At 40.5% G+C, this 17,828-nt stretch overlaps 1 protein-coding gene across 1 annotated transcript; it reads left to right on the top strand.

The window, feature by feature from the left end:
* Positions 1 to 3,403: 3,403 nt before the first annotated feature.
* On the top strand, positions 3,404 to 16,124 carry LOC124283206 (proton-coupled folate transporter-like). Its single transcript, XM_046719237.1, has 6 exons — positions 3,404 to 3,514; positions 6,635 to 6,777; positions 7,548 to 8,657; positions 8,760 to 8,843; positions 15,597 to 15,753; positions 16,055 to 16,124. Exons 2-6 carry the CDS (start codon positions 6,687 to 6,689, stop codon positions 16,122 to 16,124), a joined length of 1,512 nt encoding a protein of 503 aa, XP_046575193.1. The 5' UTR covers positions 3,404 to 3,514; positions 6,635 to 6,686.
* The last annotated feature ends 1,704 nt before the right edge of the window (positions 16,125 to 17,828 follow it).

The raw sequence follows: 17,828 nt of genomic DNA, 5'->3' as shown, positions 1-17,828 counted from the left end.
TATCATGAGCATCTATCTACTCACTTGGCACACGATTGCAGGCATATCATGAGCATCTATCTACTCACTTGGTACACGATTGCAGGCATATCATGAGCATCTATCTACTCACTTGGCACACGATTATAGGCATATCATGAGCATTACCCGATCCCGTTGGTCACATTTTACGACATGCATAGGTTGCAAAGCATGATCTTTCCGTGTCTATTGTGTAGGTAACATATTTGTCAGTTTCCAACGTAAATGATAATTTGTGAGTTGGACAGAAAAGTAATGCTAGACAGATAGATTATGTCCTGTGTACAGAGAAGCAGTGCTCGACAGTGAAACTGGTGTCTAGATTTATCAATCAAGATTGATAATCTACCTGAATCCGCCTATGATGAAGCAAGACGCCCAACTTGAAAACCTATTCCCTTCACTGGGATCTTACAAGCAGGGGATAATGGACGAGCATTTCTTTCGTGAGAGTGTACACACATGGGTATAGCACACATATTTCCTTTGGTCAGATCTCACAGGAAACAGTCACAGGTAACATATTCCCTTCCGTGGGATCTTGCAGTCATTGGATAAAGGACACGTAGTATCTTCAGTGGATCTTGCAGTCATTGGATAAAGGACTTTATCTTTAGTGGGTTCTCTCAAACTTGAAATACTGGTAACCTATTCCCTTTAATGCTATTTTACGGGCAGAGGATAATGGACACACATTCCCTTTGCTTGGTTTTTACAGACATTGGATACAGGTAACCTATTCCCTTTAGTGGCATCTTACAGGCACTGGATAAAGGACACGTATTATCTTTAAAGGCTTTTTACAAACTTGAATACTGGTAACCTATTCCCTTTATAGTGTCTTAAGGGCATTGGATAATGGACACGTATTTCCTCTTGTGGCAGCTTACAGGCATTGGATAATGGACACGTATTTCCTCTTGTGGCAGCTTACAGGCATTGCATAAAGGGCATGAATTGCCTTTAGTAACATGAAATACAAGTAACCTATTCCTTTAAGTGGCATATTACAGTCATTGGATAGAAGACACGTATTTATCTTGAGTGGGTTCTTACAGCCATGAAATACAGGTAACCTATTCCCTTTAATGGTATCTCACAGGCATTGGATAATGAACACGTATAACCTTTAGCGGCATCTTACAGACATGGGATACAGGTCTGATAACAGAGCCCACCACCCTCTGCCATTGTGTACTTTTGTACATATATATTTATCGGCTGATCCTCTGGCGTTGCATGTCAAGACTCATGATGAAAGCAAGGAATTCCACAGCTATTTTAAGCGTGCCAAGGTTGTTGTACAGAATCTGAAATTTGAGGTTGATTTTGTTGATGGCAATGTACCGCTGGGCAGTACAGCGATGGTTCTAAACCAGGTGACTTTCTTTACCAAGTCTGCCCAGAGTCGGTCTTTTGTGGAGAAACTTTCTGAGAAACCATTGCACCGTGTGTACATGCAGTGTGTGGAACAGAATAGCAATCTAACCGACTCCTTCGCCTGGATGAAGTCGGCTGGTCTTAAATGTGAAACTGGGGACTTCCTTTTTGCTGCTCAGGACCAGTCACTTCCGACTCACAATCGCCAAAATGTGATTCTTAAACAAAATATCAATATGAAATGTCCACTTTGCAATGAATTTACACAGACTGTCCAACACCTTGTCAGTGGATGCCCTTACTTGGCAAAACAGCATATCTTTAAATACATGATGGCATGTCTCACTGCTTCTACTACCGTCTTCGCCATGCCTTTGGCTTTGACTCCGAGGTCCATCTATGGTACGACCCCGAACATATCCAGGGCGTCTTGGAAAATCATGCTTTTCAAGAATTCCAGCCAACAAACCTGATCTTGCCCTCTTTTATAAAGCCTATGAAATTATCTATATCTTTGAATTTACTATTCCTTTTGACAGCAACGTGATTGGCAAGATTCAACAAAAGCTAAATATGTGGACCTCGCCTTTGAAATGTCTCGTTTGCATCCCATGAACACTGTCGTCGGACTCCCCATTGTTTCTTGGGTACCTTGGTTTGGTACCTCCTGATCTCTTGGTGCAGATCAGGAGAGTGTCCGGGTTCTCCACCGGGAGCACATCCCTTCTGACACTCTAGGTAATACAGAAGGCTGCAGTGTTGGGGAGTCTACATATTCTCTGGAAAGTTTTTTTTTTTTTTTGCAACTGGAGCATGTGACACCGGAGACAACCACATCACCATTCCTGTTCCCGACTACGACCACGACGTGTTCAGGAAAGTTTTTTTTTTTTTTATTTTTTTTTTTTATTTTTTTTTTTTATTCCATTTCAAGTCTAACATAAAATACATATGGCAAAGAGGACAACAACCAAATATATATGTAAGTTCTTAGTGGGTTCGACTAGGCAGCGTTTCCTGGGAGAAGTCTCATTCGCTGTGTGGGCTGCGTGTAGAGGGGCCAACGGCCCTGAGCTGATGATGAGCCTTAACTAGCTTGACTGTGCCAGGATCACCAAACCCTCTCTGCTGTTTTTTTCTGTCAAACATAATGGATTTATATTGCGTCTTGTATCCATCAGTGGGTGCTCACAGGTGCTTTGGCAAAATCAGAAAAAGTAAAGGAACATATGTACAGACAATACCCATAGAGTTTTATGAAAGGCAGTGCGAAATTGGTTGGTTTTGAGGAGACACTCTTTGCATATTCTGAAAGTAGTCAGTTCCAGAACATGAAACTGCAAACTGAAAAAGCGCGATCAGACATTATAGAGATGCATAACTGTCATTGGACAGTCATGAGTCGTGCAGCAAATCTTGTAGACAATACGAGAGGAGACAGGGAGCCACTGCAAAGCTTTGAGAACTGGTGTTATATGCTCTGATGTAGGGATCTTATAGATACACCTACAGTGTAGCTGTCGAGTTCTGACTCCTCTGTAGCTTGAAGTTGGCTCTGGTTGGAAAGATTTGCATTTTTGGCATTACAGTAATCAATCTTGGAAGACACACGACACTGCATCAACAGCTTGGCGGGAGGTGTATCCAGAGGGTAACGAACTGTGCGGATGTTATAAATGCTGGGGGAAAATGCTCTGCTGACGAGGGATATGCCAGTATCCATTGTCATTGTTGAATCTTAGATGTTAGATTTGGGCCACTGTAAGGTCAGTTCGCTTTCAGTTCATACACCTGAAAGCGCTTGGTCATGGTCCCATCATACAATTGGGACTTATATATGAATTCGGCTGTTGCATGCCGTGTTTTTAAAGAGCGTTGTTTAGAACATTCAGCATCACGCAACAGCAGCTTTGTAAAGCCACTGCAGGTATTCCGGACAATCGACATCATTGCACGCTAGATGAAGTGACGCGCTGATGAGTGGACGAGCATATAATTCAATCTCGTTACCAGAAAGTGTATGGAAAGCTGAGGCCCAATATAATGTCAGACAGGACACATCGCCTATGAGGTCCAGGCTTGTGTTACCAAAAGATTCGGTCGACCACTGAGGGTAAGTGATTGTTACAGGGTACAGGGAGCTATTTAGGGCAGTCTGTTGACAGTATGGATCCTGCTCCGTGATTTTAAAAAAATATTCAACCAGGTAACACAATACTTCGTTGAAGGTATGAATCATTGTGTGACATACACTTCTGATCGTAATAAAATGCTATGCAGCAACAATGCCACATGACGGTGGAAGGGCATGCAGCCCAAAATTTTTAAACATATATTCACACATTTGAAAGATATAGGGTCGATTCAGTAGTACACGTATTACACCATCGCACACTCTTTAGTGGTATTTTATTACAGGAGCATTAAATGAAAGCTGTGTACATCACAGAGTTCCGTGTCCTCACGGTAAGTAGTTGCAAGCAATACAACCAGAACGAGATTAAGTCTTGACTTAAACCACCTCCCGAGTGCCTTGGCAAGTGGTGGACTGGTTCTTTTTTAGTGATTTACTGTCAAGAATATTGAACAATGAAATCATTTTTAGCATAATGAAATGTAACATTTTATATTTAGTGCTTTACAAGTTCTTCTCAAATGTCAAAAGCAGGGGTTGTGAATATTACATGATGATTCAAGTGCGATTCATCCCTATGTGAGGCTGAATCAGGTTTCATCAATGTCGGAGTCACTGCATTCTGACTCGGACTCGGCCAGAGAGAAGACGATTGGTTGAACTCGACCATTGTGAGTGCCGTCACGACGTCGGTACTCTCTCTCAAGGACAATGACGACGTGGCCCTCAGCTTTCCGCCAAACCTCTGGAATTATCCTCCCAAACGAAGCATGAACCAAATCCTTCACGTCAGAGAGTTTATGCCTATCCACAAACAACTTGCAATTCGCCCAGATCAAATCGATGAGTTGAGTTCACAATGGCGGACCGACGTTCTCAGGACAACATGACATTGACGCAAGGCTAAGCTGTCAGTCATGTAAACGACTGTCATTATTTTCGTTGACCCGTATCCTTTCCATCAACTGGGCCTTTGACTGGGCCACATGACCTCCAGTACTCCTGCATGTCCGGTTTCAGGGTTCTCATTGTGAGTGTGACAACCGGGTCTAGGGCACCACACGATTCAATGAACAACGGGGACTAGGGCAGCACACGATTCTATGTACCACTGAGTCTAGGGCACCACACGTTTCTACGTACCACTGAATGAAGTGCAGCACATGATTCTACATACCACTGAGTCTAGGGCAGCACACGATTGTACGTAGCACTGGGTCCAGGAAACGACTGGGTCCAGGGATGTAGACCGCATGTTCCTGCATCTGAAATTTGCAAACAAGGGAATTGATGCTTTAACTTTAAGATACATTCTGAGGCAAAAATCAGTTTCCCAAAATGTGCCAAAATATTTCAGATTTCAGGAAATACCAACAATGTAATTTTCTTATGCGAACACAATTTCATCAAGGTTGTTCAATTAAAGAAACGTGATGCAGAACGTGGACTTGGCAGATCACCATTTGTCAGTGCGTGATGCTGTTATTGGTAGAATGCACAAACTGAAAAGAGGAAACAGAACTGGAAAACGAAAATCTGTCCCAGCCAGCTGTCTGGTTGTCCTGCATGGACAGTTTGTATATATTCCGAATGACAAGGCATCAAATAACACAACCATTATATGTAAACATCATTTCATAAATTGTTCAATCAAAGAGTTTGTATACGTGCCATATCGAATACTGCTACACATGTTAACTGAGAAAGAAATATACCTAAACCATTGTCAAAAACTCAAAGGAATGCTTACTTTTTAGCAATCTAAGAAACAGACCGAGTTCGGTTCTCTCCAAATATTTGATTTTTCAACGTTGTACACCACTATCCCACATGACAAGCTTAAAGAAAAACTTAATTCCTTGACTCTTGGGGCATTTGTAAATACAGGTGGTGAACGCAGATATACATACATATCTATCTTCAGTAACTTTAGAGGTTCGGGATAATATCTAAAAAAATGGCCAAAAAGTTTAACTCCAGCTTCTGGTACATGGGTGATCTAATATCGTTCTATAACCATCAACTAGCCAATTCCCGTTCACTGATTTACCCTCCTGAACTTGAAATTGAGGAAACAAGTGAGACCACCTCAACCGTTTCAAATTTAGATCTATGCATAAGAGTGACAAAAGTAGAAGTTGTTTGATCAAGGTTACAGCATTAATGGCCTTGTAAAGCTTTCAAGAAGTTTTATGATAGACATTTTGAAATTTGATGCACCAGTGACAAAATTGATGTCCGATGCAATTCCCTATTTTGACTTTTTCCATAGGTTCCTGAATTATTTCAGGTGAACAATTGACTAGACTTATATCTTATAGCATATGTTTATGACGGGTGCCACCGATGGGGCAGGATACGCTCACCTTTTCGCAAACAGCTGGTATCATCACTATTTCATAGTGATTCATAAACGCATGCTCTGTCATCGTGTTGCGTGGTGACAGTGACTGGATTGTCTGGTCCAGACGCGATTTGTTTACAAACAACATCATGCAACTGTAATACTGCAGAAACAAATATTTGCTCTTTATATAGTCAAAATTGTACAATCGACTCTGCGTTTAGCAGATATTTCTTATGAATGTGGAAAGGGTTTTGTCGCTTCAATTGCAGTGTAACCTGTCATCTCAGTAGGCTTAGACAGCACATGTTTTTTTCAATTCTACAGCTTTAGAAATACATGATTCTACGCAGCACTGGAACTATGGGACCACATGATGTTGGCATTACTGGGGCTGGAGCAGAACTTGCTTATGTTAAGCGTTTGATCCAGGGAAGCACTCAATTCTATGTGACACTGCATCTAGGATTATACTGTATCATGTTGAGTTGTCCGTCGTCCATTTAGCGTAAACAACTATAGTGCAACTGGAACAGTCGCTTTAATTTCTTTTCATTTTTTTGCAAGCTTATCAGTAAATGTGTCATTTGATCTTATACTCTATTAATTGATGTCGTTATACAGTTTGATGGAAGTATGTATCTACTGAAACATAATATACACATATGGTGCCGTTTTGTAATTCTCAAAATCATTTGACTTTATAAATGCCTAATAAATGATGTAAACTATAACAACGATTTTTTCACTTGCAGACTAGAACTCAGAGCATGTAGAGAGTTGGCCACATCCTGGAAAACGCTCACAATGCCGGCCCATACAGGAGATGTTGTGGAGAAACTTTATGATGCCCAGAACCCAACTAGAGAGTCCCCTGAAGTGAAGACTACAGAGGAAGGTGAATCTCTCTGGCAATATGTGTCTCCGGCATTCATAACTAGGCAAGCCAATGATGACTTGCTTACGGATTAGGAGTGGGAATGATTGTTATTATTGATCTGATATTTGGGACTCGAAGGATCTCGTAGGATCCAGCGAAGTGGTCAGTATCGCTTTATGTTTTCTACCCAAGATGATTGTGGATCAGCACATGTCGTTGACTCGGAGTTCTGCTCCCATATCATCCCACAAACGTGTTTGTTTGTTTGTAATGTAACAATCAGCATGACTGCACTTGACCACACGAACAATTTTATCATGACATGTATTGTTGGATACTACATTCTTACACAGAACCTAGACGCGTATGACGTGCTTATCATGATATTACATTGGGAAAACGATTTTTGAACTCTCATCATTCAATGGCGGCTCAAACAGCCTTCGAAACAATGTTTTCGTTTTGTTCACAACACTTTCTGTCGGCTTGGCGGACATGATCCCCAAAAGAGTACAATTGACATACATAAACAATTTTGAACAGTTTAAAGAAAGGAATCCACTACTAAAGAAAGACAAGACTGGATGTTGGGGTACGATGACACGCATCTTCCGATCCGGATCTTCACAGGTTTGTCAGTGGATGAGTATGAAGTTTGGCTTCAGAGAAACCAATTAGCATAGCCGGTAGTCTGCCTGCTCTCCACCATGTTTTACGTTGTTATCCAGACCTGGTTTGTTTCAGTTTTCCCATAGTTGTCGTTCTTGACCTGACTTTATTATTTCCAGACGAATGCACATCCCTGATCCATAATAAAGGCAAGTCCCGCCTGTGGTCACCTCCACTCAGGTGGTATGTTCCCGTGGAGCCGATTGCGTTCGCATACTACTGCTGCATTTTAATGATTCTGCCCCTCATACAGTTCTACATGTACGACAAAATAGCAGAAGGCTATGGCGGAGTGAACCATACCACGTCACATCAATGCAGTCGAGGGGCAGATAACTCGTCCGATGCAAAGCTCCAGACCAAGATACAGAGCAAAGCTGCTGATTATAACATATTCTTTATCTTTACCGCAACATTCCCCGGAATCCTCCAAACAATCCTTCTTGGGTCCTTGTCTGATAGATATGGAAGGAAACTGTCAATGCTTCTGCCCCTTTGTGGACTTCTATCAACGTTGATCGTGTATCTCTTCGTGTTTGAACTGGACCTACCACTCGGATATCTCTTCATAGGCAATGCAATCGAGGGCTTCTCGGGTGGCTTTGGGACGATGTTAACGGCGATATTTGGATGTGCAGCCGACATTACACCCGTGGGACCCAAGCGAGGATTCAGGATGGCTGTAATCCAGGCAGTGATGAGCTTTGGTTCAGCGTTGGGATCTTTAGTTGCAGGAATATGGACGCAGATGGTTAACTTTAAACAACCGTTATACTTTTTGATTGCACTATCAAGTGCAACTCTCCTCTTTACAATATTTATATTTCCAGAAACACGTAGAAATCTACCCAAAGGAAGCCTTACAGTTAAGGAACATTTCAAATTATTGAAAAGAAGCATACAGTTTTATACCAAAGATACTCCGGACAAAAGACGGTGGAAATTGATAGTATCTTTAATGACTTTCTTTACGTCCTTCTCCGTGGAGCTCATTAAGAACACAGTGCTGATATTATACCTCCTGGCCACGCCCTTCTGCTGGAGTAAGATGCAAATCACCGGCTATGCTGCCGCCAGGACCATCATAAACTGGATCTGCATACTTGGACTAACGCACATCCTTTTGCGACGATTTTCGGAAGTCACCGTCGCAATCATCGGATGTGTTTCCAACATCCTGTTCCTCGGGCTCTTAGGATGTGCCCAGAGTAGTGTCCTCGTCATCGTAGGTAAGACTTTTTACCCAAACCTTTCTTTAAATATTGTTGCTCTTCAAAATTAACAAGTGTGGATATCTGAGAGTTTGTTACACTTCTATACTTAAACTTCAGCGGCTGCGTTTGGGATCTTCAGTGACGCAGCACCTGCTATGATGCGGTCAGTGATGTCAAAACTCGTCTCCCCTGATGAACAAGGTCAGTGATCTATTGAACTGTGATGTGACTGTGACCTACTGGAAACATGAATCACGCATTGGGTGTAATGGACATGAAGATCTCTACTTACATTTTGTATGCTGTTATGTGTAACTACCACCAGCTAAATCACATATCTAAACGAAGTAAGACGAAGTGACCATAAGGAGGCATAGACTTATTTCACCTCTGATTTGATAACATTTTAATTTATATCGTTAAATTGTTGTTTGAATATACCCAGCCAAACAAGAAACGTTTACACACTTAGACAACAATATCGTTCACATGAACTAGTGGTCAACGATTCAGAGCAGGTACAATTACATCATGCCACAGCATACAGTAAAGTAAGTTAAATTCCTATGTCTTTTTCTGTGATTGTTTTTTAACGTCGCACTCCACAGTATTCCACGGTCTCGAGTCAGGACCGGACAATCCAGTGATCAACAAATGTCTATGCGACATCAAACGTCCATGTGCTTTGGCAAACGACCATATCCAAAACTATCAAACTTCAACCAAATCAGTTCTATACCCTTGTTGGTTCAGCTAAGCCGTCCATATATGTTTGACAACGTCGACTTACCGATTCAGTAGCGTTGTACGCCATTCTGGTGTTCCATTAGAATAATGTGCCACGCGCCAAGAAGTTGCAATTGCTGGTGGTTTGTCGGCGGAAGTGGACACCGGTTAACACAACGACTGTATACATGCAAAAATTGATAGGGCGTTGCTTTTGTGATAACGCTAGCCATGTTTAAACATTTATTTTACACAGTAAAGACAAGACCTGTCATGCTGAAACGTCATGAAGGGTTGCTGAAACATTGGAACAACTGTTGGAGTGACATGTTATCTGGGTGAAGAACAACTACCAAGCTGCCATCTCACTAGGGTTACTTTTGCATGAGGTATATTATACTCATGAGGAGAATGTTCCTACAATACATAATAAACAAATACACAATGGAGTATATGAGCGGATCTTACAGCCAGACATAGGTAAGGTGAGCAACATTCCAGCTCAACCTCAGGACGTTCCCTAGGAGCATACATAGATACATCCATCCATATAATAATAATTATTATTGATTTGTATAGCGCCTTCCTTCAAATTTTGCTGCTCAGTGTCGCTTGAAGGTTTCTGTTCAGTTTGTAAAATTTTGGAGTAAAAATTCGAGTTGAAGGCATCATTAAAGAGGAAAGTTTTCAAAAGGCTACAAAATGACGAGTATGTGTCCGCACTCTTGGTCATCGTGGCGGCCTTCGTCACCACTCGCCTCTTTCCGTAACCTCCAAGAAGACTCGTCCCCCTCTTAATGCTTGTTATGTGCGAAAATACGACAAACCAATATTTACATATTCAATAAAACAAATCCCATGTGTGATTCCCAAATCCTATTTTGAAATATACATTTTGTCATGTAAGGTGAACAGCTGGATATAATTAAATTGGAATATGTCTTTTGCAAATAATTGTTCTCCTTCTTTTAGTTACATCAAAGAGGTTTACTTCATTAAAAAAAAAATAATAAAATACAGCAATACGATATACATGTGCTTCGGTGATATCAATCGAACAGGGATAGAGTTATCGTTCTTGTTTGAAGTAGTTCTGATGTTCATATGCCAATATTCATTGACCACAACTGGTGCCATGGATGCCTTGGTCAGTTGTTGACGACTACCAAAAATGATGAATTCTGTCTTGTCTGAATTGAACTTCACGTAGTTACCAGTCATCCATTCTTGCCCATCTTTCATACAGAGCTCGCAGCTGATATCGACGCGAGAGGGAGAAGCACGAATATACAGTTGGATGTCGTCTGCATATGAATGAAACTCTTGGATGTGTTGAGAGAGAATATTTCCTGAGGGCAATATGTAATTGAGGAACGGAACTGGCGGATCCCTAGGGCATGCTGCAGTCTAAAGAGGACCGTGTTGAGAAGTGAGACCCATGTTTGACAAACACGGATCGGTCAGACAGATATGATTTTAACCATGCCAAGGGCACTCCATCAATTCCAATTGACAGTTTCATTCTCCTGAGCAAAATAGAGTGATCGACAGTGTCGAACGCCGCCGACAAATCGAGCATCGCAAGGAGACACACCTGCTGATGATCCACTGCTCTGTTAACGTCGTTGTGCACTCTTAGAAGTGCCGTTTTCGTACTGTGCCCAGCTTTGTATGCAGATTGGAATTACTCCGAGAGTCCATTTTGCTGAATATGGTCCTTTAGACTGCTTAGTACTACCATTTCAAGGATCTTGGAAATGAAAGCAAGATTTGACACAGGCCTACAGTTTTTTAACATAGCGTAATCTAGCGACGGTTTCTTCAGAATTGGGGTAATTCCAGCTTCTTTGAAGACGTTCGCAGCATACCCGCTGGATGATGGCATTTTTATGATGCTTCAGATTGCCCATGTACATTGCTCCAGACATGCTTTAACCATCCATGTCGGGGCGGGATCAAGAACACATGATTTATTAGGGGACTTTCTAATCAGTTTACTTGTTCTTCCACTCCACAATATGTGAAAGATGTCATAACAGTTCCAGAAAAATGGGGTATCGTATCTCAATGGATCCATCCGCTCATGCATAGATGTAATCACTCATTCTCAGTCATCGTGCACATTTGGGATCATGGAAATCGAATTATCATTCATCTGAACACAATTTCTTCGAAATGACAACAAGAAGTATTATTTACTTGACCTATGTACATGATGATAGGACACAGTGGTTTGTTAATAAACGGCAGTTACTAGCAGTGGGGGTATTTTCTAGTGTATTTACGTCACACACAAAAATTTAATGTTAGATATATGTAAAACTATAGTACAACTTGTTTTAATTGTTTACTAAAATCCGTTAACAAACTAAATTCAATTTCAACACAAATAAATCAAAAGAGTAATGAGATTTCGCAGGGTTTTAAAACACGACCACTGGGCTGGTGTTCAATCTCTTCATTATGCCATTTGCCATTTCCATTTGGGCTTTGTCAAACACGAGCGTGCCATAAACCTGTAATTAGGGAAATTACATAGAGGGCTGCCACTGCCAGCATGGTGTGTCTTTATAAATTAATACGACAAGTAAAACTCTTGTGACATTTTACGTAATTATTAGATGTAAATAATTATGAAAGTTAATGGTTACTAAACCATTATTAAATATATTTATTTGAATACAGGATTACACCTGACTTAATTATGAGAAATTGTTTTAATATGAACAATTCAAACAATCTTGCGTACCTGTAATTAGGGAATTTACACAGAGGGCTGCCACTGCCAGCATGGTGTGTGCCGGGCACATGGCACATGCAGCTTTTATATCACCTGAGTACACAGACTACAGGAGCAACATGTGCCAGAGCCCAGGATGTACCTGCTGTTAGCCAGCTTATCTGTATGGCAAGCTGTTAGGGACAAAAATTGTGAAATGTGCCAGGGGTGCTGTGCTATACATTGTATGAACAGCTGAAACTGTGACAGAGGTGTTATATAGAATTTGAATGGTGAAACTTTAAACAAGAACTTCCAAATGGATTCTCTAGTTCATCTTAAGTAATACTGAATGCCTTGCACTGGCATTTCTATATTTATAGACAACGTCAAGGAGTTGTGCGACCTGGAAATATGTAAATTTGCTCCAAAGTGGTTATCAAATGTATCATTGTAAGGTTATAAACATTTAATACAACTGTAACGTAAAATACTGTCAAACACAACGGCTGCATTTTTTGTCATTTTCAGAACACTGCAAATACAAATAAATCAATTACATATCTTTAACAAAATTCTCTGCAACTTCATGTGACTGGTTTGTTTGGTTCTCAACCTTACGTTCTGTCAGTTGCTTAGTAATTGCTATAAGTTCTTCAGAATTATTCAAGCACTGCTGAAATCTATCCTTAACATGGTTTATATCAGCTTTCCTGATAAGGAGAATAACATGATTTCTGCTTTGCTTGCATGTCGATGAGATTCCAAACCTCTTGTCTTCTCAAAGTGTTTCAGTACATACATACATCCAGCCATCCAGCCATCCAGCCAGCCAGCCAGCCATACATACATACATACATACATACATACATACATACATACATACATACATACATACATACATACATACATACATACATACATACATACATACATACATACATACATACATACATACATACATACATACATACATACATACATACATACATACATACATACATACATACATACATACATACATACATACATACATACATACATACATACATACATACATACATACATACATACATACATACATACATACATACATACATACATACATACATACATACATACATACATACATACATACATACATACATACATACATACATACATACATACATACATACATACATACATACATACATAGTGGTGCTAGGCCATGTTTTGCCTTGAAGATCTAAGTCAGCATTTTGAACTGGACTCTGAAACACACCAGCAAATAGTAAAGTTCCATGAGTGTAGGAGTAATTTGGTCATATTTGTGTGCATGACTGACAACCTTTGCAGATGCACTCTGAACTCTTTGAAGATTTACAATTTCTTTTTAGGTGGGGGGCGCGGTGGGCGAGCTGGCTAAAGCGCCAGGCTAGTGATCCAACGAGCTTGAGGTGCCGGGATCGAGCCCATTTGTGACTGGGTCTGTGACTCTTTCAGTGCTGTCACAACCTTTAGTGTACAGTACACAACCCTGTGCACTTAAAAGAACCCACGAATCCGTTGGTATATGACCAGATGGTGGCCACATGTATACGTGCAAACACCTAGTTGCGGGTACAGCAACGTGCAGTTAACTTGGACAAAGTACTGTGACTATGTGTCTCAGTCCACCCAGCTGTGAATGGGTACCTCGTAAGGATGAGAAAGCCGTAAAACTCGATGCGCCTAGTGGCTGCAAGAGTTGTATGATCCCTGGGGAGTTGAGATTGATAATACGATGTGCCGTTAAGATTGACATCCAGTGATAAGAGGGAAATACCAGCGCCTTGAGCATGTACTAGTTACGTGGATATGTGCGCTATATAAATACATGTATCATATAATACTCCACAATAATCAGTTGCAGTAATCCAGCTGGGATATAGCATGTGCTTGAACAAGTGGATTGCTGATGAGATGGCGTATCATGCTGATATTTCTGACGTGAAAGAATGCTTGCTTGCAGATGATACTAACTTGAGATTCCAGGTTTACATATTCCAGGTTTCCTACATATTCGAGGCTGGAAAGCACTATTCTACCATGACTTCAGTAAACACTGGATTGTCATTGGTTAATTAAAGTCAATCAGAGGTATGTAATCACGTTATACAGGTCTCTGATTTTCCGAGTGCAATTATACATGGATTACGGTAATGCACAATTTTTGTCTGCCCACCAACATGGCGGACACCAGACAACCTACCGATGCATCGATACATTACGGCGATTTTGCTGTCGGAAATTACACATATGTCTTTAAAGATGGATTTAGCGATGGCGGGCTCGACTCACTACTTGCGTAAATCACAGCAATAGGTGTTTATACATACAAAAGTACTTCGAAAGCATGGAAACAAATCTTCAGTCGAACAAGATCAAAACATCGTCTGCTTTCCGAGAAATATATTTACGTTGATTCTATGTTATAAAAATAGATTAAGCAATAGACTGCTACATAATTTACGTATTAAATTTATTATCAGCTTTCGTCAACGATATCGCCACTGATCTTGATCCGGTAACGGAGGATGCATTAACATCGAACGGCGAAGAAATTTTAATGCCTTCCGTCAACGTAAATAAACAGTTGGGTTATCAATTCAAACAAAATGATATATTTTTAGAAATTTGTACGAATTCAAATTTAGCAGTAGTAAAACACAATAACATAATCTGCAAACCGTTCTGTTTAGCCCAACATATATTTTTCTAAAACTTGGTTTTAAATGAAATTTAGAGCTATTATAATTTCGTTATATACCTCTGATTTTCCCACACAGTAGGTTTATCTCCTAATTGTCAATACTCAGAGGCGGTAGTGAAAGGCTTGAGTGGACATGTTTCGATGCTATCACAAGAAACTCTGTTTTATGCTCAATCAACTTGCGGAAGTGGTTGGTCATCTATGAACCAATGCGTGAGCCACAGTCAGTTGTTCCTGTGTGATATGACCTAATCCAATCTAAGACACAGCCTGATATGCCAGATCTCTCATGGAGTCTGTTGAGCAAGACACTGTGGTCGATCCATCGAATGCAGCTGATAAGTCCAGCAATACTAGAGCTGCAACTCCATTCGTATCAACAGCTTGAAGCAGGTCGTCTTGTACTCGCAGAAGTGCCATCTCAGTACTGTGATTCTCCCTGTAATCTGACTTACACATGTTGACAGTCTGCAGGATATGGTCTGTAAATAGTCAAGTCTGGACGAGACATTCAAGTGACCAGCAGCATGAACATCGATCTACGCAATTGGGATGCGATGACATGTAAAAAACCAAGTTAGCGAACCTGACCACCCGATTCCGTATTGACAAGCATGGGTTGCTGAAAACCAACTCTAACCCGGGTCTTCACAGGTATTTTACACATCTATAATATAAGACTCGGTAGGAGTGATCACCCTCGAACAAGACTAAACCACATGAGAAACGCATGTCGATCTCAACTTAAGTATTACCTTTATTTGTGATGTTGCAGGGGCGTTGTTCGCGTCTGTCAGTACGATGGAGATGGTGGCATCGTCATTTTTCGGTGTTGTGGCTACTCTGATCTACAAGGCGTCACTCTCCTTCTTCCCCGGCCTCATCTTCGTCATCCTTTCCGGTCTCATCTTCATCACTGCGCTGATGCTTGGGTAAGACCACATAATTTAAAAATTAAAAAAAAAAAAAAAAAAAAAGACCACATCTCTCATGTATCACCAGTTATACCTGTGTTGATGTTCCCATACAGATTGTATATATGATTAAATTGATCTCTGGCTCGTTTAACCGACAGCTGTGAAAAGCATTACTAAAATCTGAAAATCCAATATTTTTTTTCAGTAAAATCCTGCAGGAGTTGGGGGGTGGGTGAATGTCCAACCTATTCATTCATAAATGAATGAATGAATAGGTTGTTTTGTGATTCTATTCATGTTCATATTTCTCTTTCAGGGTACTGAGCTACAATCTGAAGAAAAGTTCCTCCCAGCTGTCGGAAACCATTAAGGTGACAGTGGATTAGCCAACCACAGATCGGTGCCTGCCACTTGCCCAATCAGAGATGAAAGGACATCATTATCCAATCAGAAACAGAGACAAACGAGTAACCAATCAGAAAAGAGAAGGAAGAGACAAGATTGTTAACACCATGTTAACAGTCGGTTTTCACTGACAAACATTATCAGACAAGACATAGCTGCAGCCGCCAGGTGCATTAACAGCCTAATGAGAAAGAAATGCCTTTTTTGATTAAAAGTATTGGTTCATTTTGTATAGGGGGTGGCGTTTGTAGCAGGAAATCTAATCATCATATTTTTACACGATGCTTTGTGCTCCACACAGGATTTTTGTTGTGTTGTTGCCGTGGATATATTTCTTTACTTGTCTCAGAGCCCCATGTGCTGCGTATTAGTGTCAAATTCTCATGGGACATTTCAAAATACCACAATAGTTTATCAACATTTTGCACAATTACCAAGTGTCGATTTCAGTTTCCATACCTGTATTTTATTTATAGATTCGTAATTTCAGGTAGCAAGCGGGCACAAAATCTACACCACAAATAAAGTATAAGGAGGCGCTCAAAGGCTACATATTCAATATCTACTAATCTACAAATACCTTGGCTAAGATCAAGGGAGTAAAATGTATTAAGTATGGTTTGTCTGTTTGTTGTTTAACGCCGCACTCAATGTTCTAGCTATATGATTGTGATTTGTCAATAATAGAGTGTGAACCAGACAATCCAGTGATTGATATCATGAGCATCGATCTTCTCAATTAGGATACGATGACATGCTCCCCCCTAATCCCATTTGTCGCCTTTTAGGACAAGCATAAGCTTCCTAATCCGGATCTTCCCGGGTTTCAACATCCAACATAAATGATAAGTAAATACGCCAAAACTCAAACCGGTTTCTGGAATGTCTCTATGCATGTCAATTTTTTCAGAATAAGATGTTTATAGCGGGATGTGGTTGGGGGCATTCTGATGTTCCTTAACTTCTTAAAAGTTAGATGTGTGATATTTGTCATGTAATCTGTGATATGTGTACATGTGTTGGACAATATCACATCGGAGAGAGATGATTTACTCACAATAGTACAGTGTAATGACCTTGTTGTCCACATGGCGTGTTGCGAGTCCGGCAATTGTTGTCCAGTTGTGTTCTATGTTATAAGTTGTTCGTGTTTCGTGATTTAATGATAACTGAAGTACCTGAACATGAAATGTTCGTTAACCTTGTACCATGAGTTTACCTGTCAACGTTGCCTTCTGTGAGTGTCTTTTTTACTTTTGACTGAAAAACATAAAGGCTTTTCCTCGTTTTATAAGCATGTATATTTTGCGATTTTATATGATGTGTTACAGTTGCTGTCTTGTTCACCGTCTACCACGCTGTGCAATAAATTTACCCTTGCACTGCTTCAATTTCCAAAATCAAGGCTATGGGTTGTATCTATTTCCTCCACCAGACTCTAGGATTTGGGACCATTGGTGGATTTATGCGGTGTAAAATCAGCAGGGTTGACGTTTAAATTATCGGGCTCGACTTCACATCAAAATATACTATGCTAACCTAAACAAGATACCCATGAAAAAAAATCCAATTCAATGAACGTTTTGATGACGCAAAACGTATGGCAATTTTTACTTTGGCTTCATCTTGTGGACACCTTTGGCCATCTTAACAGAGGGACATTGTCCTCTGTCAACAGAGAAGCA

This window comes from Haliotis rubra, unplaced genomic scaffold (genome assembly GCF_003918875.1).
Source record: "Haliotis rubra isolate DU_JTF1 unplaced genomic scaffold, ASM391887v1 Scf310, whole genome shotgun sequence".
Lineage (NCBI taxonomy): Eukaryota > Metazoa > Mollusca > Gastropoda > Lepetellida > Haliotidae > Haliotis > Haliotis rubra.
This window is presented reverse-complemented; position numbering and strand designations above follow the sequence as displayed.

Bases quoted from the DNA above. Each gene is read 5' to 3' on its own strand.
- LOC124283206 (XM_046719237.1), top strand. From the start codon at position 6,687: ATGCCGGCCCATACAGGAGATGTTGTGGAGAAACTTTATGATGCCCAG. The intron at 6,778-7,547 runs GTGAATCTCTCT...TATTATTTCCAG, and splicing joins AGTGAAGACTACAGAGGAAG to ACGAATGCACATCCCTGATC. The intron at 15,754-16,054 runs GTAAGACCACAT...TTTCTCTTTCAG, and splicing joins ATCACTGCGCTGATGCTTGG to GGTACTGAGCTACAATCTGA.